Consider the following 23,835-nt stretch of genomic DNA (forward strand, 5'->3'; position numbering starts at 1 on the left):
CTGGTTTTTGTTTTGCCCATATAATATTTTCAAGTAATTTTAACTCGTAGGCTTCTGTTGAAAACATGATTGATCTGGCAATTCTGGGCCTATATTCCAGCAGACACTCCAGTCTCTACTATCTCCTATCTTACACTCAGCCCATTTGACCGATTTGTTTCCTGACTAGCCCCTGTAGGCATCTGGGCTTGTGCCCTTTTTCTGTATCTGGAATTTAATTGTGAGGCACAAAGCAAGAATCCTTAACTCGACTCTGATCCCTCCACCCTCAGCTTCTCCACTTTGATTTACTTCAGCCATTCCCTGTTATCTGCTACTTTTCCCCATTCTCTAAGAGTAGCTGTGACTCAAAATGCAAGTTTTTGCCTGCCTTGATTCAACCCCAGGTTAGCTGCTTAATATTATTGAAAAGCAGTAATTTTAAGTGTACTGATTAAGAAAGTGATTTGAGATTATCTAGCAATTCATAAGACAGCTCCTCCAGTTCTTTCTTGGGGCTTGTAGGCTGTTCTAGAGATTCTTCTAAATCCTGCTGTGGATTTCTGGTGCCGAGTTTTGTAGTTTCATGAGTGCTGCAGAATAATTTAAAGCATTATGAAATAAAATTTTTAATTAAAGCGTTATGTAAAGCTTAAGGATGGTCTCAACATTTTCATTATTTTATATGGGGTGCAAAGGGAAATTTCTAGGCAGAAAATGGGGATAAGAACTAGGGGAAGGGGCCATTAGGACCTAAGCAGCAGAACAAAATTGAGAATAATGGAGATACTATGCTTTTCTCCCTCTGACATGCTCTCAATGGAGGAGGTGATGCTAATGAGGTACTTTTAAAGAGTGCTATAAAGCTGTTTTATAGGAATTGAAAATATACTTGATTTTTCTTCAAAAGTGGAGTGGAAATACTCTGATGGCATTGGAACTGGAATGGAAAAATGATATTTCAAATTTTAGGAATCTGAACCTAATATTCAATGGTTATATTTTATTCACAACTATACTTCTCTCCAAATTTAAATGTGATACTTAGACATCTCTGGGTTAGTTAGTATTCTATAAGTACAGGATTGTGATCTCAAAATTTGGCTGTTCTAAAGGTTCCTCCCAGTGGCATTATTAGGGACAGCACCTTAGGGAGCTGCAGGATGACAGCATCTCAGATTACCTGGGATAATCATGGCCTTCTAACTGTCCCTTCCAGTGTGTAGCCCTGGTGCCCTGACCCTTGTTCCTCACAAAGTCTTCATCCAGCCCGGCTTGCTTCAGTGTGTCATGATACCGCTGTTCTGCTCCTTTCCTGGCAAGGTCCTGTGGAATGGAAATTAATGTCCTGTAGCTGTCTTGTGACTTACTTGGTAATTCTAAATTACTTGTTTAATCTATATCCTTACTGCCCACCATACCACTTCCACTAGTGGGCAGAGATTTGCATGAAAACTACTTAGGGCTTTGTTTTCAAGCCTTAAAGTGCATAGGAACTACCTGGAGATTTTGTTAAAATGCAGATTCTTATTTGGTAGGTCTCAGATGAGGCCTGCAATTTTGTGTTTCTAACAGTCCCAGGAGATGCCAGCTGTTGATTAGAGAGCCACACCTTTGAGAAGCAAGGACTTAGATTTTTGGAAGTGCATGATGAAAATGATGGAATAAAAACTGAAGATTTAAAAGCAACCAAACCATCATCAGGAGCACTAAAATATAACAAAATAAGCTGCACTAGTAGGACTTTTAACAGGATAGACAGCCTGCATGTGGACCAGAAAAAGGTTATTTTTTTAAGAGTTTGAGAGCAAAATCATATAGAATACTGAATGATCTGTTGAGATCTGCGTGTGAGCTTGCTTGAAAAAAATTAACATGAAGAGGAAAGGTCAACATGAGAGATTTTGGACCATACAAGTTGATAAGTAAATCTGAGACAGTCCAGTGTGTGACAGGTGTATGGACGGGAAGGTATGGACCCAGGAAGTGCCTAGAAAATGCACTAGCCTAGAAGATGGAGATAATGCCCAGCAATTGAAACCAAGTCACTAGGGAACCCCAACTTTTGTCTTGGAACTCTGAAGATGAGAGGGACCCAGGGAATCTGATGTAGCCCAAAGCTACCTGGGCTGGTGGCTTTTCTAAGGCTGCTCAAGTAGCTCTAGAGCTTTCTTAGGGAGGTCTCAACTGAGTCGAACTCCCTACAAGTCTAGAGAACATCTTAAAATGATTCTTCCAGCCTGAAAGGCACTTAACCTGGAAGGGGTCTTGTGGGGTGCTTGTGAGCATCCCACCCTGTGGAGATCTATAAATGTGCCACAGCTCTAGAGGCTGCGGCTGCCCAAGGGACCAGCACTGCATGATGTCTTCTCAGCACTATGAACAGTGGCTCCAGACAGCAGAAAAGACTGGATTTTCAGTCACGTTATTGAGTTAAAGATGTTCTTACTAACACAGCCAAACTGTCATTGTGTCGTATCTAACCCCACCCTGATTCAACTGAAAGCTGGACTATAGTGAAAACTTGAGGAAGTGAAATATCTCTTTATAGATGCCTTTGGAATCGAGTCTTTGGACATGTTTTGGAGAAAGATGGTACTAATAAATAGGCCCAATTTAGAATCTTTCTGAGCCTCAAGGAAATGTTTAATACCCAGATATTATACTGTTTCATGATTTCTAAGAGCCTTTTCATCTAAGACAGAAAATGATGGTTTAGTGTTACCTTGGTAACTTGTTCAAAGAGATAGGGCCTTGTTTGTAGTCTCTTCTTCATTTCCTCCAATTCTTTCTTATACTCTTTTGCTCTTTTACGGTCATTGTTCCTGGAATTAACAAGATTTTTAAAATGAATTTTAAAAATGAATCCAGAAAACCCTTCGTTCTAGTTAAGCAGAGTAACTCCTATGGACATCATAATCCCAACTGTGTCTGGCAAAACCCATGGCCCTGTGCAGTTGTAGGAGCCTACCCTACCTAGTAAGTCCATTTTGTCGTTTTCAAGCCCAGTGATCTATTGGATCCCAAGACAGTCACCCCTTTGACACAGGGAGGACACTGACCGGTTTTCTTTCAGCTTTGCTTTGAACACCTCCTCTAGGCTTTTATGGGGATCCATGGCTTTTGCACGCAAGGTCACGGATTTAGACATTGCTTGACACTTCTTTTTGTGCATCTCCAACCACTGAGTACTCTCATCTGCTTTGTCCTTTTTTTCAAGAGAACTTCTAAAAGGAAGAGACAGAAAGAGACTATAGATGACCAACTTGGGTATATTTAAAAGTGATGTTAGTAAACTCTCTGGAAAGTTGGTGGTTTCTATGAATGGGGTGGATAATTTACCTCCCTAGCAATTCAGACAGATTGAGATTCTGGCATTACATGCATGGGCACATGATGCCTTCCCAGCACTCTGAATACGTGATATTCTATCCCAGCAGAGGTTCATTAATCGAACTGAAAAATAGGTGAGTTAAAACATTCTTAAATAGCCAAACATTCAGGCGTCTTGCCTATCTGGAAACAAAATACTAATAGTTACCATTTGCTGAGCTACCTACTCTGAATCAAGTGCAAAAAGCCCACAAGTCCTTTATATCTACTATCTTATGTAATCTTCACAACTGCCCTATGAACTAAGAACTATAAGCCCCCTTTATATAGGCAAGGAGATGGAGCCTCAGAGAGGGTAAGGCACTTGCTTAAAGCTACCCAGCGTGCCAATGGAAAAGCCAGGATTAGAACGAGGGTATCATAACCATCTGTCCTTGGTGTATAAACTGTGCTATAAACAGTGGGCTGGAAGGTGCCTGGGTTCATGGTCCTTTGGGAAAAAAATCTACATTTCCAAAGAGACCTAGAAATGGACCTTCTTCAATGTACAGACAATTTGGGGTCAACTTTTAGCACCTAGTTTGTGTAAATATTCTATAAGTTACTCTAGAGAGTTCTATCTCCCCCATTCCTCCCCCACCCCACACCAAAAAAGACAATCAAGACTCTTGCATTTAGAAATTTACATTCAAATGGACAGATTAGGAAGAAGGGCATGAAAGTTTAATCTGTCAGTAGGTCAAATGCCCTATTGCTAGGACGCAGGTGTAGACATCCCCTAAAGGTGGGCCAGCCCCTGGTTCATGAGACCTATCTTATTGGGACCTTGGGATACTGAGGCATTTAGCCTTGATTTAGTAGCTCTATGAAATTTGAGAAAAAAGGGACCATCCCTTGGATTCTAAATACATTTCTACAGTCCCTCTTGTAGGTCTTAAAGGTCCACATAGTTTCCGTGTTCTCTGGGAGCCTCACAGGAAGGCACTAAGATCTCTGCTCACTTCGGCTCAGGGGCCTAGTGGAAGAACTCCTGCTGGTTCTATGAGAACAATACCATGACAGGGTCAGTTCAGTTAAAGAGTGAAAAATAAGGAGGTTCCTGATTCCCAACTGACTTCTGATTGTTGCCCAAGATCAATCTCAGAGAATCTCAAATATGTGCAATGGATGCCTCATCTCTGTGGCAGGGTTAGCCACCTGTCAACATGCTTCTCTGAATTCCTGTCCCTAAATGGCTCCTTTAACTCTCATCTATGGATCTTCACCCATATTGTTCTGTCTAAAATCTTCTTTCCCACATTTGGCTCATTCCTCTTTTCTTCATGTTTCACTTTAGACATCTATTATAAGAGACCCCTGCCCCAGGCTACCCAGTGCCCCCTGCCTCCCAGTCCTCTGTATTCCCCCATCATCGTACTAGTCACAAAATATGGTCATTGCTTGTTTTTCTATATTTCAGACTAGATATTAAACTATAGGTTCTATAAGGTTCCTCCAACCTTAACATTACACCTGGCACAGAGTCAGCCCCCCATGAATATTTGTTGAATGATGGCTAGGTGTTCTGCAGCACGAGTGTGGAGGGCCACATGTATTCTTGTCCTGGTCAGAGAATTCCCTTCCACCCCTTTAGGTCTTTCTGATAACAGGAAAGGAGGCCCAGCAGTAGGGTAGTTTGAAACATCATTTGGGCCAAGATCTGAGCATTACGAGTCTCCTGCAGCCTGACTACTCACCTGACTGCAGACTCCCTCTTCCTGGTGGCATCTGTGATGTGCACAGGGAGAGTGTTGGCAGAGAGGGAAGCAAGGCCACTCAGAGAATGACTCCTTGGCCGGGGAGTGGCAGGTGACTGTGGAGAATCCTAGAGGAAATGAAGGTTGGTATTGGTGCGACTGCACGTATGATTCGTTTCTATCTTAACTAGGAATTAATTTCGGTGAAGGACTAGTCTGAGAATCTTTTATGCTGAGATTAAGGCAGAGAGTAATGAGATCTCAAATTTAGTAACAGGGACAGACTTCGATATCAGTCCTAAAGATTTTAATCAAATGAGAAGAGTTCTTTGGAACTTGTATAGGGACACAACAGTTGATCCCAACTCCCTGCCTCCCAGACCTGCTTGACCTTATTGAGAGAGAGAAGGAAAGGAAGTATTCTTGTGATCTTAAGTTTATCGGAATTGTGGTACTGCAGATCTGATTACAGCTGAACCAGTGTTTAAAAAGAATTACAATAGGAATGTCATGAGAGGTGCCTTCCATTGAGACCTGGCCTATACCTGGATTTTGGGCCTCAGGCTCTGACCCTCCACCAACTGCCTGGGCTCTCACCCTCCTCTCTCCAGCGGTGGCAGCTTCACAGGGCCGCTGAGTGCTACGCAGGCTGGCGGTTCTCAGCAAGAAGGGCTTGTTGCGAGTCACCTCCCGGGTGTTCCTTCTCTTTGCAGCTCTTCTCTGAAAGGCCTTATAAAGGGCCTCATAGTCAGGGACGGCAGGATTCACCCGAGGCTGGAATCCAAAGTTAGTCTGCAGAAACCCGAGCTTTTCCTCTGAGGTTCGGGTGGCGGTGCGAAGCTGTGGGTCAGCCCGACGACTGGAGGAGGTGATGGGGGAGGAGGCCATCTGGAGCATGTCCAGGGCTCTCATCTGGATGCGAATTTTCCTGAAGAGCTCAGCTTCTGTGGAGAAAAAGCAGGGTGGTGGTGGGTGAGAAGGGACCAAGACTCACACTGAAAAGTCTGGAATACTTCCCTCTTTTATACACTAGTCGTAGTGTGTTGGAGCCAATTGTTAACTTTTCAGGAATTTTGTGAGCCAGTTGACATCATGTGGGAAGCCTGAAATTGGCCATGATAGACGTCTTTATACCACAGAAAATGGCAAACACTGCAAATCAGCTTGCCTTTTTTTCCTTTTTGAGAGCTCCTTAATAAATGTTGGCTAGGACAACACTGCCATATGCCAAGCAGGTTGTAGAAGCAGCTGCCATTCACATTTACTGAGCACTTTCTATGGTTCTCTCTTCAGAGACAAAGCACGAGGAATGGACCAGTCAGCTGCTCCTCTCCCAGGTTTCCTTGTCTCAGAGAAAGGCCCCACCATCCACCAGCTGCCCAGGCCCACTGCCCAAGTCATTCTTGACTCCTCCCTCTCATCTCACATGTTCTACTGCCGCCTCCTCTTTCACCTCGCTCCAATCCAGCCTCTTTTCATTGTTCCTGCTACTAATTTCGTAATTTCTCAACTGAATTGTTGAAATAGCCTCCTGTTAGATCAACATCCTCTGAACTCCCTCCCAAGGTCTATAAGGCCCGAGGTCTGGCCTGTGCCTGCCTCTCCCTCCCAAATCTCCCTCTTCTCTCTTCCCTCTACCTTTCCATCCCTTGAATGTGCTCAGCTTTCTCTTACCTCCATGCTATATCTCTGCCTGGTACACTCTTCCTCTCTCTTCATTGACTCAACCACAGCTTATCCTTCAGGGTCAAGCTCAGTGCTCACTTTCTCTGGAGACCTTCCCTAAGTCTTCTGACCCCGCACCACACCCTAAGTTAGGTCTATTATGTGCTCCATAGAAACCCCAGGCTTTCCCCTTTAATCTTTGCAAACAACATATTTGCAATTATTTGTCCATTATCTGTCTCCCTCCTCTATTCACAAACTCAATGTCTGTTTGTTCACCTAGAAAAGTGCCTGAGTCCCTTAACTGAGCTACACTTCTTGAAATGAGTATCTCACCAGGATGAAGGAGATGTGGGGCTTTCCTCAGGGGAAGCTGGCTAGTGGTGGCACTGGCCTAAACTGGTTTTTGGATGTCTCACTGGTTCTCTGCTCTCATATCTGTGCTGTTGCAGAAGCCTTCATATCCGCTCACTGAGAAAGAGGTCAACAGGACAAACCTGGGGTGCTGCAGGACCTCTCCTCACTCCTTGTTCCTTACAGGGCTCCCCGCCTGTGTATATAGACTCAGCCCTACTCCATGGCCTGCACTGAGTGTGGCCTCTAGCAAGTTCACCTAAACAGCTCATCTCCAAGCCAGGCTGACCCCTGAGCCTGACTAAATTCCCATGGTACCTCTTGGTATCCCCATGCAGGAGGCAGCAAGGTGGCAAGGATGTCTTTACCTTGGAGTTTGTCCCCAAGGGCTGGCTCCAGAATGGACTTGGGGATCCTTCTGGTGGCTTTCTGTTTGGAGACCTTGGCCTTAGCAGTGGCAGCTAATTCCCTTTGTTGAGCGGCTTCCTTTTGTTGCTCCTCCTTCTCCAGGAAGCTGAAGGGTTTCAAGGAAGAGAGGAGCAGTTCCTTCCTCTTCTGGATCCCTGTCCGCCTTCGGGCCTCATTGCGCTCCATGATCTCCTGGTAGAGGGGCAGGTAGACATGCGCAGGCACAGGCTGTGCCCGGAACTGCCGGTGGCACTCGGCCTCCTCCTGGCCTTGCTTCTGGGCCTGCTGCCTCTCACGCTCAAAGGAGGCAGGTGAGGCCAGCCACTGGACCTTTTTCTGGGCCTCACGCAGTGTCATACGGAATGGCCGAGGGACAGTGATGGATGATGCCCAGGAGCTGATGCTTCTGTGCTGGGAAGGAGGCCTGGAGCCTGAGGGTGGCTGGGACTGATCCTTGGGAATGTTGGAGGGAAGGCTGCTCAGGGAGCTGCAGCGTCTTGTGGAGCCACACCTGGGGTGGAGAAAGCAGCTCTGTGAGTGGAAGACAGGGAAGCCAGGAGGCCTGGCTCCTCCGAGATCCTCCTCCTCGCTCCTCCCCAGTCCTCCCTTCCAGCAGGTTGCATCCAGCTTCTCAGCCTAACATCACAGCCCCACAGGCCTCTAAGCCTTTGCCTTTCTCAACTGGGCTTCCCTCCTTCCCACAGGCCATCTAGTGGTCTTAGTAAGAAGTCTCTTCTCCAAAATGTTCCAAGAATTGCCTCTTTCTACTCTGATATTTTCATATTAGGGAGAGAACAGCACAATGGAGCAGAGCAGAGTTTTCGGGTCAGACAGAGCCAGGTTCGAACCTTGCTTCAAACAATTACCAGCTGTGTGACCTTGAGTAAGGTTCTTTTGGAACCTTAATCTCCTCACCTACAGAATGGCAAAAATAATACCTACTTACAGGGTTATTGGGAGGAGAAAATAAATATTAAATGAGATAAAATACACACATATATATAACAGAGATTGGCCAAGGTAAATGTACCTCATTGCCATTCTCAGGGAGGTAGTGTGTTTGGGAAAGGCATCCATTTAATCAGTGCCAATGATTCAGATGACTAACGGTTACCTAAAGTGATTTAGGACTGCTGGGTAGGAATCAGAACAAATGTTTGGATCTGAAAGCAAATTCTGAGCTGGAGCCTGCATAAGTGGCAACTTGCAGAAGTGGTCTTTGCTTCACCAAGGAAGAAGAACATGACTTGTCAGAGTTGTGCAGTGAAGCAGCTGTTGAACTGCAGTGCCTTACCTTGGAGATGCGGTGTACTGGACCTGCGGCTTCCCCATGCCTTTGTCTTGGAATAAATCCTTCAGGTCCTCATCATCTGCAGAGAAGTTATCATCACTGTCTGGGTCAGACTGATAAAGGGATTCCAACAGGCACCACATGCTTTTTTGCTTTAGTACTTGCAAGGTCTCATAAATGCTCCCAGTTGAGTCAGAAGAAGTAGAATCTGTTTCCTCTGAGCTGAGGAACTCGTCAAGTTTTCCAGCCCTGGGCAAAACTAGGACATCCCCAGATAGCTCCTCTTCTGCCTCTGTGTCTGAGGAGGATTTGGGGGGAAATACCTAAAATGAAACAGAACAGACTAAGGTCAAACATAACTTCAGATTTATTTGAGACATAACTTCAATTTCACTTTGAATAAGCCTTTGTATATTAGGGACTGAGGAGGAACAAAGAAAATTAAGAAGGACTTTTTGTGGTTAATTTGGCTCAAATTCATAAACATAATATAGCAGTCATTGCTTACAGAGGTCCCTCATGCACACTGCATATCAGAGAAAAGCTGCAAACTGAGCTGCCAGTCTCCTGCATTGTGTTCCTGCCATCTGAGTTGACCTTTGTAATAGAGCTCCTAGGACTATAATTCAACCAATGTGATATGGCAGCATTTACAGAGTACCTACTCTGCACCAGGCATTCAGCCCCCTGCACTCCAGGACTGAAGACCTACCCTGTCCAACTGGAGCTCTGCAACTATATTCCATTTGCATATTTTCTGACCAATCAGAATATGTGGAGTCTCTGGACCAATCAAACTGTGTGAATTTGGATTCCTCATTTGCATGAAAATGGATCAATCAGGAACCAGGGGGCAGGCACTATTCTCTATATAAGCCAGCCTTGTCTCTACCTCAGTGGAGTGCCCTGGCTATGTCTCCCAGGTTTGCAAATTGAGCTGTAACACGTGAGCTGCAACACTGGTGCTGTTTCACAACTGAACTGTTTTACTGACTAAAGTCTCACCTGTACTGCACCCCAAATTAGGGACTCTTGTTGGCATTGAATTGGCAGACGTGATCTTTGATTGACAAAGGACAGGAAAGAGAGGCAAAGAGCCAATGTTGGGTCTCTACTTCATGCAGTGATATGGCAGCATTTACAGAGTACCTACTCTGCACCAGGCATTCAGCCCCCTGCACTCCAGGAATCCTACCCATGACCTTGGCCACACTCTGGGCCCTACACCTACTTGGATTTTATCTACTTCTTGCCAATCTTCCCGTCTACAACTCTGCTTTCCTCATTTTGTAGCTCATTTCCACTCTGTCACTAGGAATGGATAATTAGCAGGAGGGACAATGTGGTCTAGCTGAACGAGCAATGTCCTAGAATATGGGAAAACCCAACTGCATTTAAATACTCCATATGGAAAATACTTATTGGATGGCTAATGTGCACTAAGCATTGAGCTGAGAACAAGACAAGCAAGGTCCCTATTCTCATGAAGCTTACATTCTGGTGAAAGAAGATAGATGATATAAGATGATAATAAATTTGATGAAAGTCATAAAACTGTGAGACTAGAGTGATGGAGTGGCTATGGGAAGCTTTTCTTATACGATGGGATATAAAAGCCCATCAGATAAAGACTACATATCTATCTATCTATCTATCTATCTATCTCTATCTATCTATCTATCTATCTATCTATATATAGATATATATATATAGATATATATACATAGCTGCATGTAGCTATATAGAGATATATTATGCTACATGTGCATACATGTACTATAATCAGCTAAGTTTATTAATTTGCTGCAATAAACCATAGAAAACCATAGAGAACTTGGGAGGCGGGTAGCTTTCAGTAAGAGGGGAGGCAAAGGACTTTTTTTTAGGGTTAGTTTGTCCTGAATAATTCTGATGAGAGTTAGGAGAGCAAGGATCAACTCTGGATGGATGTTGTCATCAGGAGGGCACAATTTAGTAAGTGGGTGAAGGAGCAATTTTTATTCAATACGTGACAAGAGCAAAGTGGGGCTGGGTAAGTAACTGGTCAGTAAGCATAATCACTTAGAAGAAGGGAGTGTTACTCATTTTACAGGTATGGTGTGGCCATGTGAGAAACTGTTTTCTGCCGATCTTGCTGCTGGTCTTACCTGTGTCTATTATAGTCTGAGTTGTATTTTCTGAGTCCTTGGCTCACTTTTACTTTCTCACTGTGGAGGAGTTTCAGATTGACATCTGACTGATGAGAAGAAGCCAGCCTTGCTAAAATCTGAGATAAGAGGATTCTGGGTTCAAGGAACAGCAAAGGCGTTGAGGCAGGGACCTGAGGCTAGAATAAACTTGACTCTTGGAGAGGCAGAAAAAGTGCCAATGAGGCTGAAAGACAGTGGCATGAGATGTCCTTAGAAAGGCAGGCATGGTGCCAGGACAGGACTCTAGAGGATGACTGACTGCAGCTGGAAACTAGTTGGGGGCAGGCTGCTGTAGGCCTCCAGGTAACACCTGGAGATGATCTTACTGGGTTCTCTAAGGTCCAGCTCTAATACTGAAAAAAAAACCCACTGGATTCTGAGGTAGGTATGTATGTGCTTTAGCCCTCTGCTAAAAAAAGCTTAGGAACTTCTTTTGTTAAATGCCTTTATTGAGATATAATTCACATACCATAGTTAATATAATTCAACATACTATAAAGTGTACAATGGATTTTAGTATATTCAGAGTTGTGTAACTATCACAATCAACTTGAGAACATTTTCCTCACCCCCAAAAGAAACCCCATACCATTTAGCAGTCACTCCCTATTTTCCTTAACCCTCCCAACCCTTCCCTACCCTACCTGCCTCCTCACCCCCCACACTCCCTCGGCTCCAGCCCTAAGCAACCATCAATTTACTTTCTGTCTCTATGAATTTTGGGGCAAATTTCTTAGTCTCTCTGTGCCACGATTTTCTGTACAAAGTGGAGACAATAGTCGTGCTAGGGTAGTTGAGAGGATAAGCAAAGGCTGAGGGCCATTGCTATGGTTTTGTGAAGAGTCTGACAAAAGGCTGAAGAGGTTCAGGCCCAGAGTCCCTAAATGCTACCAATTTTAATCCCACACCGGACACGCCCCTGCCGTCTGTTTCCAAGGCAACGTCAAACAGTTTCTTCTCTTACGGATTCCTTTCCAGGGCGCAGCCTTGATTCTTCCCAAAAATCCTCACCTGTTCCGAGGGCAGCCAGAGGCTCCGGCAGGACTTCCCACGGTCATTTTCTCAGCTGGGCAGAGACAGAAGGGGCGGTGACAGCAGCTGTAGTTGCGCTAGCTACGCAGATCAGGTTCCGCCCCTTCCTAGCTTTGGGCTCTGATTGGCTCCTAGGAGGACGCATTAAACCATTCTCCTTCCCAGGGAGCTTCCAATCCATCCCGCCCATAGAAGCAAGGATCGTTTTCTGATTGGTCTATTCTCTGTGCATATTTTATTTCCGGTTCTGAGGCCGAGTGGCTGAGGGGACAGGTAATAGGGCTCTGCCCCGGAAGTGCTACCCAAGGTGGATTTAGCGGGATGCCAAGTACCGTGTAGGTCGGCACCATGGCGGCTCTGCTGGCCGTGAGCAGGTGTGGGCCTGCACCTATAGCTGCCTGGAAAGGCCCTCTGGTCCCCTGCCGGAGGTGGGCCGGCGCCCCGGCAGACACCGTGTACGATGTGGTGGTGTCGGGTGGAGGTCTGGTGGGCGCCGCCATGGCCTGTGCTTTGGGTAAGCGCATCTCCAGGCTAGTAGTGGTGGGGATTGGTCCATGGAGGAGCGTGAGGACCGTGGGAGTCCTGGCACAGTTTTCTCAAAGTCTGAGCCTTGTGGATCTTATGGTTCATTCCCTGCCCAGAGGAGCCCCAATATTTAGGGCAAGTGTTTGGTTCTTCTGGGTTCCGAAGGGTCAAAAGTGGGAGGGACTTTGAGAGTCCTTCCAACAGCACGCAGGGAAACAGACCTGCTCAGGGTTATTTAGTTTGGGGCACAGTTGGAAGTAATCATACATGCTTGAATTGGGCTAGCCGTTTTTTTAAAAAACAGCTTCATTGAAATATTTGCATATTACAGAGTTCACCCATTTAAAGCATACAATTTAATGGTTTTTAATATGTTCAGAGTTGTGCAGCCATCACCACAAATTTTAGAACATTTTCATCCTCTTCCAAAAGAAACTCAAACCCATTAGCAGTCACTGTGCTTTTCCCCCCGTCTTAGCTCCAGGCACCATATATTTGGCACCCTTTCCCCTTTCTACCTCCACCCCTTTCCTCTGGTAACCACTAAACTGTTGTCTATGACTTTTTAAAACATAATTATCAATAATTGAGCACTTACTATGGATAAGCATATTTTAAAGTATTTTGCATACACTTTTATTTAATCTTCGTAATCTTGATGGTAGATTGTGCAGATAAGGAAGTTAAAACTCGGAAAGGTTAAGTAACTTGCACTCTGAAGTCGATAACTAGGAGATACAAAGCTTTTTTGAGACAGACAAAACTCACTGGTATATACACCCTTGAATCCTGACAGCTGTTTTGGTTGTACCTCTTGGTAAATGGGCCAAAATAGTGGTTCTTAAGTCTGAGTGCATTTAAGAATCACCTGGGTTGTTTTGTTTTGGCGTTTTGAATAACTAAGACAGACACATATACAAAATTCAAAAGGATTTTTCTTTATTTTTTTGGAATTTTGAATTTTGAAATACAAAGGGTATAGGGTATACAGTATAAGGCATATAAAGACTTCTGTTTTTGATTGTTAACCACCCAGTTCTCCTTGAAGGCAGTCATTGTTACAAGTTTGTGGGGTATATTTTAAAAATGAGGATTCAAGTTTCCACATCCAGTGACTCGGGTTCAGTTTGTCTAGGTGGGGCCTATTACTAACGAATATCTCCAGAGATGGATGCGGCAGATCAGAAGACCACACTGAGAATGAGAAACACTGGGAACAACGTAACTGTCTTGTAATGACTTTACCTCTTAACTTTATACAATTCTGTTTGATATGTACCTGAAAAAGTTTTCAATCTTACTAAAACTTTAGTGTTAATATTTAGTGTTTTGGAGTATTAACTTTTTTTTTTTCTTCCTATTTTGTTCTTTTCCTCACCCTCTCCCTGCACGCCCCGAGGGAAAGCAGCAATTCTTTAATAAACTGAAACAGAGAATTCTGTATTGTTTATTTTTCTGTCTCTTGAACATAAATATAAATTCTTAAAGTCAAGACCAACTTTAAATAGACAATTACTATACAGAATTCTCTGTATAAGTTTACAAAAGAAAGATGATGGACCGAGTACACCAGGTGGTGAGAATCACTGCTGTAAGTGCCAAAATTGCCAAACTCAGGTTTACAAAAGAAACACACACTTGCTGATTTCCTTAAAAAGCACAGAGAAAATACTGAATGTTAAAACATGGAAGTTGAGGCTCTGGGAAGTTTGGAAATTTTTCATGCAATTTCTTCAGTGAGAAAGCCTCTGTTTTTTCCTGTACAACAGTTGGGACTGAACAATGTGAGACAGAGACTGACCTTGGGCAAATCCTGTCCCTTGGGTGGGTGTGGTGTGGGAGTTTTCTCCTGCTGAGTTAAGTGAACTACCTGCTTGGGATTTTATGTGTGCTAATGTCTCCCCTCAATCATGATAGCATGTATCCCAAAGACTATTCTTTGTCAATAGTTTATATCTCAATTGACCTTACTTTATATTTCAACATCCACTTAATTTTAGATGGATGCTTTAAAAGCGAAAAATTTCCAGTAAGCTCTTCATATTGCTCCATAAGTCAATTATGTTTTCCTTGATACATCTTCAAACTCATATTAGTTTTATCTTTTAGGTTAAAGTATCTATATTTCCCTCTTACATTGTTATTCATAAATTATTTCCTCTAGTATCTTTTCTCCAAATGAGTTTCTTAAAATGTTACATTAAGTAGCTAAAAAAATATTAAACCTGGCTATATTTTATAATGTGTTTGGAAATCTAATTCTTTCACTGTTAGTTTTCTGGTCTCTTGTTGAAGAAAAATATTTGCGAAAACACTGAGTATCTACTTTATGGATTAAGGAGGTCCAGCATTTGCTTGCTGGGGAGATTAGCCATGAGAAAAAAAAATGGTTCCTGTCCCCAAGGAATTTAGAATGTAGCAAAAGAGAAAGATTTTGTAAATAATCAAATGAAATGAAAGCTCTTCTAGAACAAGCAACCGAACTATCCTGAGGAGGAGGTTTGTGGTATGAAGAACACTTCGTGGGGGAAGTGAGGCTTGAGTGAATAGGATCTGAATGTGGAGGTGGCAGGTAGGCATTCGGGTGGTGGCCACTGCTAGATCAAAGTTTAGGGATGTGATGGACCAGAAAGCAGTCCTCTCTCTGCAGAGCGTGGTCCTGGCTCTCATCCTCCAATGCTAATTGCTGTGATGCTGTCATTCAGCTGGAGGGGCGGGGATGGTAATCCTATTAAATTTTTTTTCCTTCTTTCTTTTTAGCAGCAACTCACTGCTTATTTCTCTCCTTGTATCTTTATCTGAGACACTGTGGAGGGGCTGACTGTAATGTGCCGTGGACATCCAGTAACAGAATCCCCAAGTCTCCTTTTCATTTCCCTATACAGATGTTTTAGGACCAGATTTGTAGGCACAATTGGTGTATTTTTGTACCCCTTTTCTTTTACAGACTTTAATTCTTTATCCTTGATTTAATCTTGGGACGACAATGAGTTTTGCTTATTAACTGCATTTTTGTTGAACAGGATTTCTAATTTTCAGTGACAATACTTTGAAGATTGGAACTAGCTGGTGTCTAAATACTGTAGTTTTACTTTTTTTACTTTATTCTTCCTTTCTAGGGAATTCCACTGGCTCGGTATGGGTTCGGCCGTTATTTGCTTCTTTGTACCTGATGGGTTGGACTCTAGTCTAGAGAAGCCTTCCAGTGGTGGACAGGGTGTCTTGCATGGCCGAATTGGCTATATTATTGCTTAGGAGTGTGCATGGTGTTTCCTTTTTTGTGCTGGGTAAGAAATTTGTATCCTAAGGACTAAGGAATTAATCTGTTGCTTCTCTTGGAAATGAAAAAGAATACATTTTGATTTTCCTAAAATGATCTAAAATTTTGCTTTTTTTTTTTTTAGGGCATGATATTCACTTTCATGATAAGAAAATTCTGTTGCTAGAAGCAGGTCCAAAGAAAGTATTGGAGAAATTGCCAGAAACTTATAGCAACCGGGTCAGCTCCATTTCCCCTGGCTCTGCAACTCTTCTCAGTAGTGAGTAGAACATCCTCTCTCATAGAACCACTCTCCTCTATCTCTTGGCTTTCCAGTGTGTCCCATAGGGCAGAGTCACCAGAGCATCTTGCGAGGAGAGAGCTCACTGAGGTGGGTGTGGACAGAGGGCCGTGGGTTGGTAGTGTGGTACGGAGTTGAACATGAGGACCCCCGAAATTGTTAATATGTCAGCTCCCAGTCTGAGGAAGACATCCTTGGGACATGTGGGTCCATCATGTAGACTTCATTTGTTGGGTCATTAGGAATTGGTAGAACTGAAACTATAATTATGACCATTCACTTCCAGTAGCATCACCCTCTTCATTCCCAGAGTCGGCCCTCTAGGGAGCTAGGGAGCCTGCATGATAAATGCTTTGGGGTGTAGATGGATGTGTGCACACAGAACCAGCTGTAAGCAAATTGCCTTTAGGTCTCTGCCAAATGTTACTCCCTTAGGCCATCCTATCTAGAACCACCCTATCTAAAATTAGACTCTTGCATCATTCTCTAGCCCCTTATACTGCTTTATTTTTCTTTATAACAGTTATTACTACCTGACATTATATATATTTTATTACAAATAATAAAGTAGAATGAATAAATGAGAATGTCAGCTGCAGAAGGCTGGAATTTTGTCTGTTTCGTTTCCCACTTTATGCTCAGTACCTAGAACTGTATCTGGCACATTGTGATTATAAATATTCAATGAGTGAATCTCTTTAATGCCATGGAGTTAAAAAACAAAAAATAGTCTTTGTCCAGAGAGTCTGTAATTTTAATAGGATGATAAAGAAAATAGGATGGATTTTTTTGAAATTTCTTCTCCTTTAATGTGATTTGACCTTTTGATCATGAAAGCTGGGTCTTTTTTCATGCTATATAATCTGACCTGGGGAACAGAATAGCTCAGCTCCTAGCATCAAACAGGATGGAAGTGGAGAATGTTTCTCTATTGTGGAGAATACTGAAAACAGCCTCTAACATAGCAAGGTGGAGGGACAAAAGAGGGATGCTCTGGTCTCTACATAGATCCTTTCTTTTATAGGTTTTGGTGCCTGGGACCACATCTGCAACATGAGATACAGAGCCTTTCGGCGAATGCAGGTGCTTTCTTTATCATTTGTGGCAGGATACTTTGGTCTGTCTTGTATTAGTTGGGGTCCACATTCTCCAGGTTTTCTGTGAATGTGGGAAGAATCAGATAAAGTCACACTCAGTCTAAGGATGTAGAGGAAAGTATTCCCAAGAGAATTTTCTTTTCACCTATATCCTGTCAGAGGGACTGACAAATTGTGATTTTTCTGCTTCTGTCACCTGGGAAAGCACTACTCAGGTTCTGATTGGAGTAATGTTTCCTTTTCCTTGGGTTATAATACAGACTTTCCCTTTGTGTTTCCAGGTGTGGGATGCCTGTTCAGAGGCCCTGATCATGTTCGATAAGGATAACTTAGATGATATGGGTTATATAGTGGAGAATGATGTCATCATGCACGCTCTCACTAAGCAGCTAGAGGCTCTGTCAGGTGAGGTACCCACCTCTTCTGTCTTCCTTTCACTCTCTGGAAGGTGAACTGCTTTAGAATTACTTGAGGACTTACTGGAAGAAAAGATCCCTTTTACAGATACTGAATGTCTACCATAAAGAAACATTCCGATAGTTATCCCAGGGTGGTTCTTTTTTTCTTTTTCTTTTTTCTTGTAGCTTTATTTAGGTGTAACTTACATACCATAAAATTCACCCATTTTAAGTGTACAGTTTGGTGATTTTTATTATATTTATAGAGTTGTGCCACCATCACCACAATATTATTTTAGAACGTTTCCATCATCTCAAAAGGAAACCTCACGACCATTTATAATCATTCGCTATCACTTCTCAACCTTTTGGCTAAGATCAAGTATAGTATCTGTTCTTATTGGTTTAATACAATCATTCCCCTTTCCCGCCCCCAGCCCAACACCGCTAGTCTCCTTTCTGTCTTTTGGGATTTGCCTTTTCAGGACATTTCATATAGAAAGAATCATACATATATGTATTCTTTTGTGTCTGACTTTTCTCACTGAAGATATTTTTGAGATTTATTCATGTTGTAGTGTATATCAGTACTCCATTATTTTTTATTGCCAAACATATTCCATTGTGTGACTACACCACATTTTGTTTATCCATTAACAATTGATGGACATTTGGGTTGTTCCCACTTTTTAATGATTGTGAATAATGCTATGGACATTTGCATACAAGTTTTTGTGTGGACATATTTTCATTTTTTCTATGGTAGAATTGCTGATTATATAATAATTATGTGTTTAACATTTTCATAAACTATCAAATTCTTTCAAAGAAGCTGTACCATTTCATTTTCCCACTACCAATTATATGTGGGTTCGAATTTCTCCACATACTCACCAACACTTACTCCCCCTCTTTGTAAAAATTATAGCCATCCTAGTGACTGGAATGGTATCTCGTAGTTTTGATGAGCATCTTTTCATATGCTTACTGGCCATTTGTATATCTTTGGAGAAATATCTAGTCAGAATCTTGTTCATTTTAAAACTGGATTATTTGTCTTTTTATATTTTTCAGTTATGAGTTCTTTATATATTATGGATATAAATTCCTAATCTGATATATGATTTGCAGATATTTCAGGGTCATTCTAGAGAGAAAAAAATTGGAAGCAACTTAAATGCTTTTTGATATGGGATAGTAGTTCATCCATTAGTCTAATTTAGATCTAATATTTAGTTACTTAGAAATATGTCTCATATATATTGGTGAAAAAAATCATGTCATTTGGTCTCATTCGTGCAAGTGTGTGTGTGCTGAGTGTGTGTGAGGATGTGTATGTGCATATACATGCTTAAGAAATTGTTTGGAAAGCTAGATGGCAAAGCCTTAGCTGTAGTTGTCTATGAGTGGTATGATTAAGAGTGATTCTCCCCTTTTAAACCTTTGTTCAGACTTTCACAGTAAGCATGCAATTTTTATGATCAGAAAAGTAAAATAATTTCCAGTGGGAAGAAAAATCTTATGAAATCTAGAACTCATTTGAGCACATGGTATTCCTACGCTCTTTACTCCAAAGCACATGTGGGCTCATTTAGGCGTAGAGTGAAACTAGAGGAGCAGGAACACGAGGAGGGGGAGAGTACCTGGTGTAGGTTGGTGATTCATTGAGAGCTTACCTTTCTTTTTTTTTTGACACTGATTCATCCCTGTGTTTTTGTCATTCTCAGACTATAGCATCAATCACGAGTTATTTTATTTTTTTTAGATATTTTCTTGTTTAGGAATAAAGAACAAGAGACATCTGTCCTGGGACCTTGCTTTAGATTTAATTATGGCTTCATCTTCAGCCTGCATGGGCTGCCTTTCTAATTTAGTTTTCTTTTTCTCTTCTGACCTCCCTAGACCGAGTGACGGTTCTCTACAGGAGCAAAGCTGTCAGCTATACCTGGCCTTATATGCTTCCCGTGGCAGACTCCAGCCCCTGGGTTCATATTACCCTAGGTGATGGCAGCACCCTCCAGACCAAATTGTTGGTAGTTGAAGATTCTTATTTTGCCAGGGGTCTTGCATATCCACATCTTATCCTCAATTCTAGGGCCTTTAGTTTTAGATGTAAGCTATAGTTGATGTTAATTTTAGGGAAAGCTCTTGGTTATAAGGACCAGTACCCACTTAACACAGCTCAAGTTAAAATGGTCTTATAAATTCTATACAGGGAGTAATCTGACCATCTTAAGTCTTGAAATAATGGACAGCTGGCCTCACAGGGACAGGAACCAGAGTGTCAAAAATTGAGGCTGTTCTTTCCCTCTCAAGAGTCCTATAAGTTACTCATCTCCTTGCATCTTCCATTTTTTTCTCTCTGCTCATCAGGTTCCCTTTTTTACATGGCAGCCATCCCTCACATCAGGACCATTTAGCTTTAGTGCCTGCCTTACATCAGGACCATTTAGCTTTAGTGCCTGCCTTATTGCTTTCTAGTTCAACTATCAGGAATTTGGCTGAGTTTAACCTGTGCCTGCCACCTCATGGGTCGTATGTCCAGTTTTGGTCCATTAGCTGAGGCTGAGGTCACATATGTAGGGGATATGGATGAGGCAGGCATGATAAAAAGTTGCCTGCTACAGATAGGCTTGCCAGCAGTTGGAACTAGAGAAAACTTTAGAGGGCAGAGACAAACTTCTGGAACAGTCTCATTTACTAAAAGTTGTAAGGCTTAGCAGGCTCTTGTCTCCATGCAGATTGGTGCAGATGGTCACAACTCAGGAGTACGGCAGGCTGCTGGGATCCAGAATGTTAGCTGGAACTACGACCAGTCTGCTGTCGTGGCTACTCTGCATTTATCGGAGGTAAATCCTGAGCCCACCATTGCCATGTAGGGACCCTGCTTGTGTTTAATACGTGTACTTCTCACAAGAACTCTTCTTTCCATTGTAGGCCACAGAAAACAATGTAGCTTGGCAGAGATTTCTTCCCTCTGGGCCCATTGCTATGCTTCCGGTAAGAAGTCCTCCTGGCTAGTCTGCTTAAACACATCCAGCTTTCTTTTTAGGACTTCATTTCTTCTCAGCCTTTTTCTGGTTTCAAGTGAATATGCCCAGGCTAGCTTTGTCTCCCCTTCTTACCTTCTTTTATGCTTGAGAACTCCCAGGAACAGAGGTTTTAGCTCTTAGTATTGATGCTGTTCTCCTGACACAGCTCTCAGACACCATGAGTTCCTTGGTTTGGTCCACGTCCCATGAACACGCAGCAGAGCTGGTCAGCATGAATGAAGAAAACTTTGTGGATGCTATTAACTCTGCCTTTGTGAGTATCAACCTGACCACGTGATGATGTATTGCAGAGGTAGGTATGGAAAGGTGGTTTTGAGTGGGAAAAAGAAATAACCAACCAGTTGCCCCTTTTTAAATGTAACGCTTAGTTAGGATTATATGGAGGGCATTCAGGGAAATGCAAAACAATAGAAATCAGTAACTTGTATGTTCTTTTGAGGCTTGTGGGCTGCTATTATGCTGAGTGAAAAAGCTGCCTTGGTGGTAGTCAGCACTGGCTTTATTTGAAGCTGTGCTACTTGGATAATCTTGAACAGCTCAAATAGGCCCCAAGTACCTGAACCTCTGAAGCCTGATTCATCAGATGTGCTCTGGCTGAGCACATTTCTATGGAGAGCTGAAGAGTGAGCTTTGTAGACAGACATGGGTTCAATACTGGTACTAACTGTAAATCTCCTGAAAAATGGAAATACTGTCACCAACCTCTCAGGGATTAGTAATTAGTAATAAAGTCTAGAGACTTAAGATGAGACTGTAAAATGCTTGTAACATACCTAGTACATTATAGGTGCGCAACAAATGGTAATGATTATTCTAGAGTAGTACAGCTTTTAGATAATATGGCACCAGTATTTCTGGAGATTAAAAGCCACATTTATCTAGAGTCACAAGTAGTAATCATTGGTAACATTTATTGAGCACTTACTATGTGCTAGATACAGGTGAAGAGTTTTACTTGTATTACGTATTTAATTCAGTGACCCTTTGAGGTAGGTCCTATTATTATTATCATGCTTATTAAGAGATAGGTAACTTGCCTGAAATCATACAGTTAGTGGCAAAACTGGGTTCTGTGATCAGGCTGGCCCTTAAAACCTGTGGTTTAACCACCAAAGTCTACTACCTCACTAATGACTTCACACCATTTATACTGATGAACTCAAGCTTCACTGCTCTGTAGTAGCAACAAGAATAAAAGGAACCGAACATATTGAAGTGGCTCTGAAGATAAATGCTACCCCTCTCTGGGTCATTTAGCATATGTTCCTGGCACAGGCCTTTGTAGTACATTCATTTAGCAACAATTACAAGTGCTTTCTCTATAGAAGGGTCTGGAGATACACAAATGAGACACAGTCCCTGCTTTTAGGAAGCTCATAGTTACATGAAGAGAAAGGTACATGAATGACAATTTGGGTACAGTGGTAGAAGTATGCAAAGGATGCTGTAGGAGCATAGAGGAGGAGAAGACGTCAGGAGAGTTCGGAGGGAGGTTTATAAAAAGACATGACAGCCTCTGGATGCTCTGAGGTGTGATCCTGGTGAACCAGAAGTGCGAGGACATTCTAAGCAGAGGGGAATGTTTGAGGCCAGAGGATGCTGTAGAATGAGCTTTGTTGTGGCTGGTGTAATTATTGAAGGTGAGGACTAGTGAAAGGTGAAGGTGAGAGGCAGGGGCAGCTCGGTAGCAGTTTGGCTTGATCCTAAAACCTGTGGGGAGTGATGGGAAGCTGTGTTTACATTTATTTGAGGGACTTTTCACTTGGGGTCCAGATCGTTTCAAGCATATTAGGTATCAGTACCCTTGGCTTTGGTTATTAAAAGGGTTTCCTTGTTGAATTTTTAACTCCCTGCTTGTCACTGATGAAATTTTTTTGTTTTGTGGCTGATGCTACTCAGTGGAGTGATACTAACCACACAGACTTCGTTGACTGGGCCAGCTCCATGCTGCACTATGCTGTTACCTTTCTGAAGCCCACTAAGGTCTCAGCTCGTCAGCTGCCCCCAAGTGTCGCCAGGGTGGATGCCAAAAGCCGAGTATTGTTTCCTCTTGGGCTGGGACATGCTGCTGAGTACGTCAGGCCTCGGCTGGCACTTATTGGGTAAGATGATAACAGAGCAGGGCCGCTTCTTTCCCACTCTGCTGCTGGAGGCCACACCTGAACTCTGCTTTATCTTTAGGGATGCTGCCCACAGAGTCCACCCACTTGCAGGACAAGGTGTCAACATGGGCTTCGGGGATATCTCCAGCTTGGTCTGTCACCTCAGTACTGCAGCCTTCAATGGGAAAGACTTGGGTAAGCATTCAGGTACCTTAGAGAAGTATTAAGGGGTCATGTAGTTAGGGAAGATCGAGACCTCAGGATTCCCCTCAGTAGCCAGATGCGGTGGACAGTGTGGTTTTCTAGGAAAGAAAACTTCACTATTGGATTAGGATTTAACCTTCCTCTTTCCTCCAGGCTCTATGAGCCACCTCACAGGTTATGAAACAGACCGACAGCGTCACAACACTGCTCTTCTGGCTGCTACTGACCTACTGAAAAGGCTCTATTCCACCAGTGCCACTCCGCTTGTGTTGCTAAGGATGTGGGGCTTGCAGGCCACAAATGCAGTATCTCCACTCAAAGTAAGGTGGCTCATGGCTCTCCAAGAGTCTTGTTCACTGAGGAATGACTTTGCCAATGACTTTTAATGTCTTTGAATTAATTTTCTGGGCTGTAAAATTATCTAAATACTTTCCCCAGTGGTTATGAGCAAAAAACTCTCTGGGCTTGTTGGTGCTGGGGCCCATCAAGCAGTAACTTTATACAATATAAGAAGGACTAAAATAGTGAATAAGGGCTTTTAAAGATAAAGATGCTTAAACTCCTATTGCTGCTTGCCGACTTTTTTGCTGAGAAACTTCCATTTAAAGATACCTCAGAGGTCCTCTTAGGAGGAATAGCTATCTGGGACTTGACTAAGTTTTTCCTTTAATCGCTTTGGATATTTTAACATATTTTCTTCACCTGCTCTCACACTTTACAATGTCAGAGTACACTTTGTTCGTTTTTCTTTAGGAACAGATCATGGCCTTTGCAAGCAGATGAATACTTTTCTTCTGGAGATTATGGTGATGAAAAATGAACATCCCTCCCCAAGACCATCACATATTTTCAAGATTTAATAAATTTACTTTATATTAGAATTCTCCAGTCTCTTTTTCTGCTTTATTT

At 42.7% G+C, this 23,835-nt stretch overlaps 3 protein-coding genes and 1 non-coding gene across 4 annotated transcripts in view; 2 read left to right on the plus strand and 2 right to left on the minus strand.

Moving 5' to 3' along the window:
* FAM161B (FAM161B, centrosomal protein) lies at positions 1-12,337 on the minus strand. Its single transcript, XM_015599580.2, has 9 exons — positions 12,290-12,337; positions 8,770-9,089; positions 7,436-7,986; positions 5,646-5,992; positions 5,049-5,176; positions 3,042-3,206; positions 2,705-2,804; positions 1,163-1,305; positions 1-572 (listed from the first exon to the last, which is right to left on the minus strand). Exons 1-9 carry the CDS (start codon positions 12,335-12,337, stop codon positions 434-436), a joined length of 1,941 nt encoding a protein of 646 aa, XP_015455066.1. The 3' UTR covers positions 1-433.
* On the plus strand, positions 12,267-23,807 carry COQ6 (coenzyme Q6, monooxygenase). Its single transcript, XM_006925434.3, has 12 exons — positions 12,267-12,501; positions 15,917-16,051; positions 17,097-17,155; positions 17,451-17,574; positions 19,470-19,600; positions 20,309-20,416; positions 20,505-20,567; positions 20,766-20,873; positions 22,520-22,722; positions 22,802-22,917; positions 23,080-23,246; positions 23,680-23,807. The coding sequence occupies exons 1-12, from the start codon at positions 12,336-12,338 to the stop codon at positions 23,707-23,709; spliced, it is 1,410 nt and encodes a 469-aa protein (XP_006925496.1). The 5' UTR covers positions 12,267-12,335; the 3' UTR covers positions 23,710-23,807.
* Positions 17,154-23,835, minus strand: part of ENTPD5 (ectonucleoside triphosphate diphosphohydrolase 5) — a 45,193-nt gene continuing 38,511 nt past the window's right edge. The window contains exon 16 of the mRNA XM_025041965.1: positions 17,154-17,230. Within this exon, the coding sequence (XP_024897733.1) occupies positions 17,168-17,230 (63 nt within the window). The 3' untranslated portion in view covers positions 17,154-17,167. The remainder of the gene's footprint in view (positions 17,231-23,835) is intronic.
* LOC112473902 lies at positions 17,920-18,108 on the plus strand. Its single transcript, XR_003044197.1, has one exon. It is a non-coding gene; the product is annotated as a U2 spliceosomal RNA (small nuclear RNA).

Source organism: Pteropus alecto, unplaced genomic scaffold (assembly GCF_000325575.1).
Source record: "Pteropus alecto unplaced genomic scaffold, ASM32557v1 scaffold8, whole genome shotgun sequence".
NCBI classification, from domain to species: Eukaryota; Metazoa; Chordata; class Mammalia; order Chiroptera; family Pteropodidae; genus Pteropus; species Pteropus alecto.

What these genes read in the sequence shown, in the direction of transcription:
- COQ6 (XM_006925434.3), top strand. Translation starts at nt 12,336, where the DNA reads ATGGCGGCTCTGCTGGCCGTGAGCAGGTGTGGGCCTGCACCTATAGCT. An exon ending in CCCTCCAGACCAAATTGTTG is followed by an intron (nt 19,601 to 20,308) that starts GTAGTTGAAGAT and finishes GTCTCCATGCAG; the next exon opens with ATTGGTGCAGATGGTCACAA. An exon ending in CCTCGGCTGGCACTTATTGG is followed by an intron (nt 22,723 to 22,801) that starts GTAAGATGATAA and finishes CTTTATCTTTAG; the next exon opens with GGATGCTGCCCACAGAGTCC.
- FAM161B (XM_015599580.2), bottom strand. Translation starts at nt 12,337, where the DNA reads ATGGTGCCGACCTACACGGTACTTGGCATCCCGCTAAATCCACCTTGG. An exon ending in AAGAGGGAGTCTGCAGTCAG is followed by an intron (nt 3,207 to 5,048) that starts GTGAGTAGTCAG and finishes TCTTCCTTTTAG; the next exon opens with AAGTTCTCTTGAAAAAAAGG. An exon ending in GAAGGCCATGATTATCCCAG is followed by an intron (nt 573 to 1,162) that starts GTAATCTGAGAT and finishes ATTATTCTGCAG; the next exon opens with CACTCATGAAACTACAAAAC.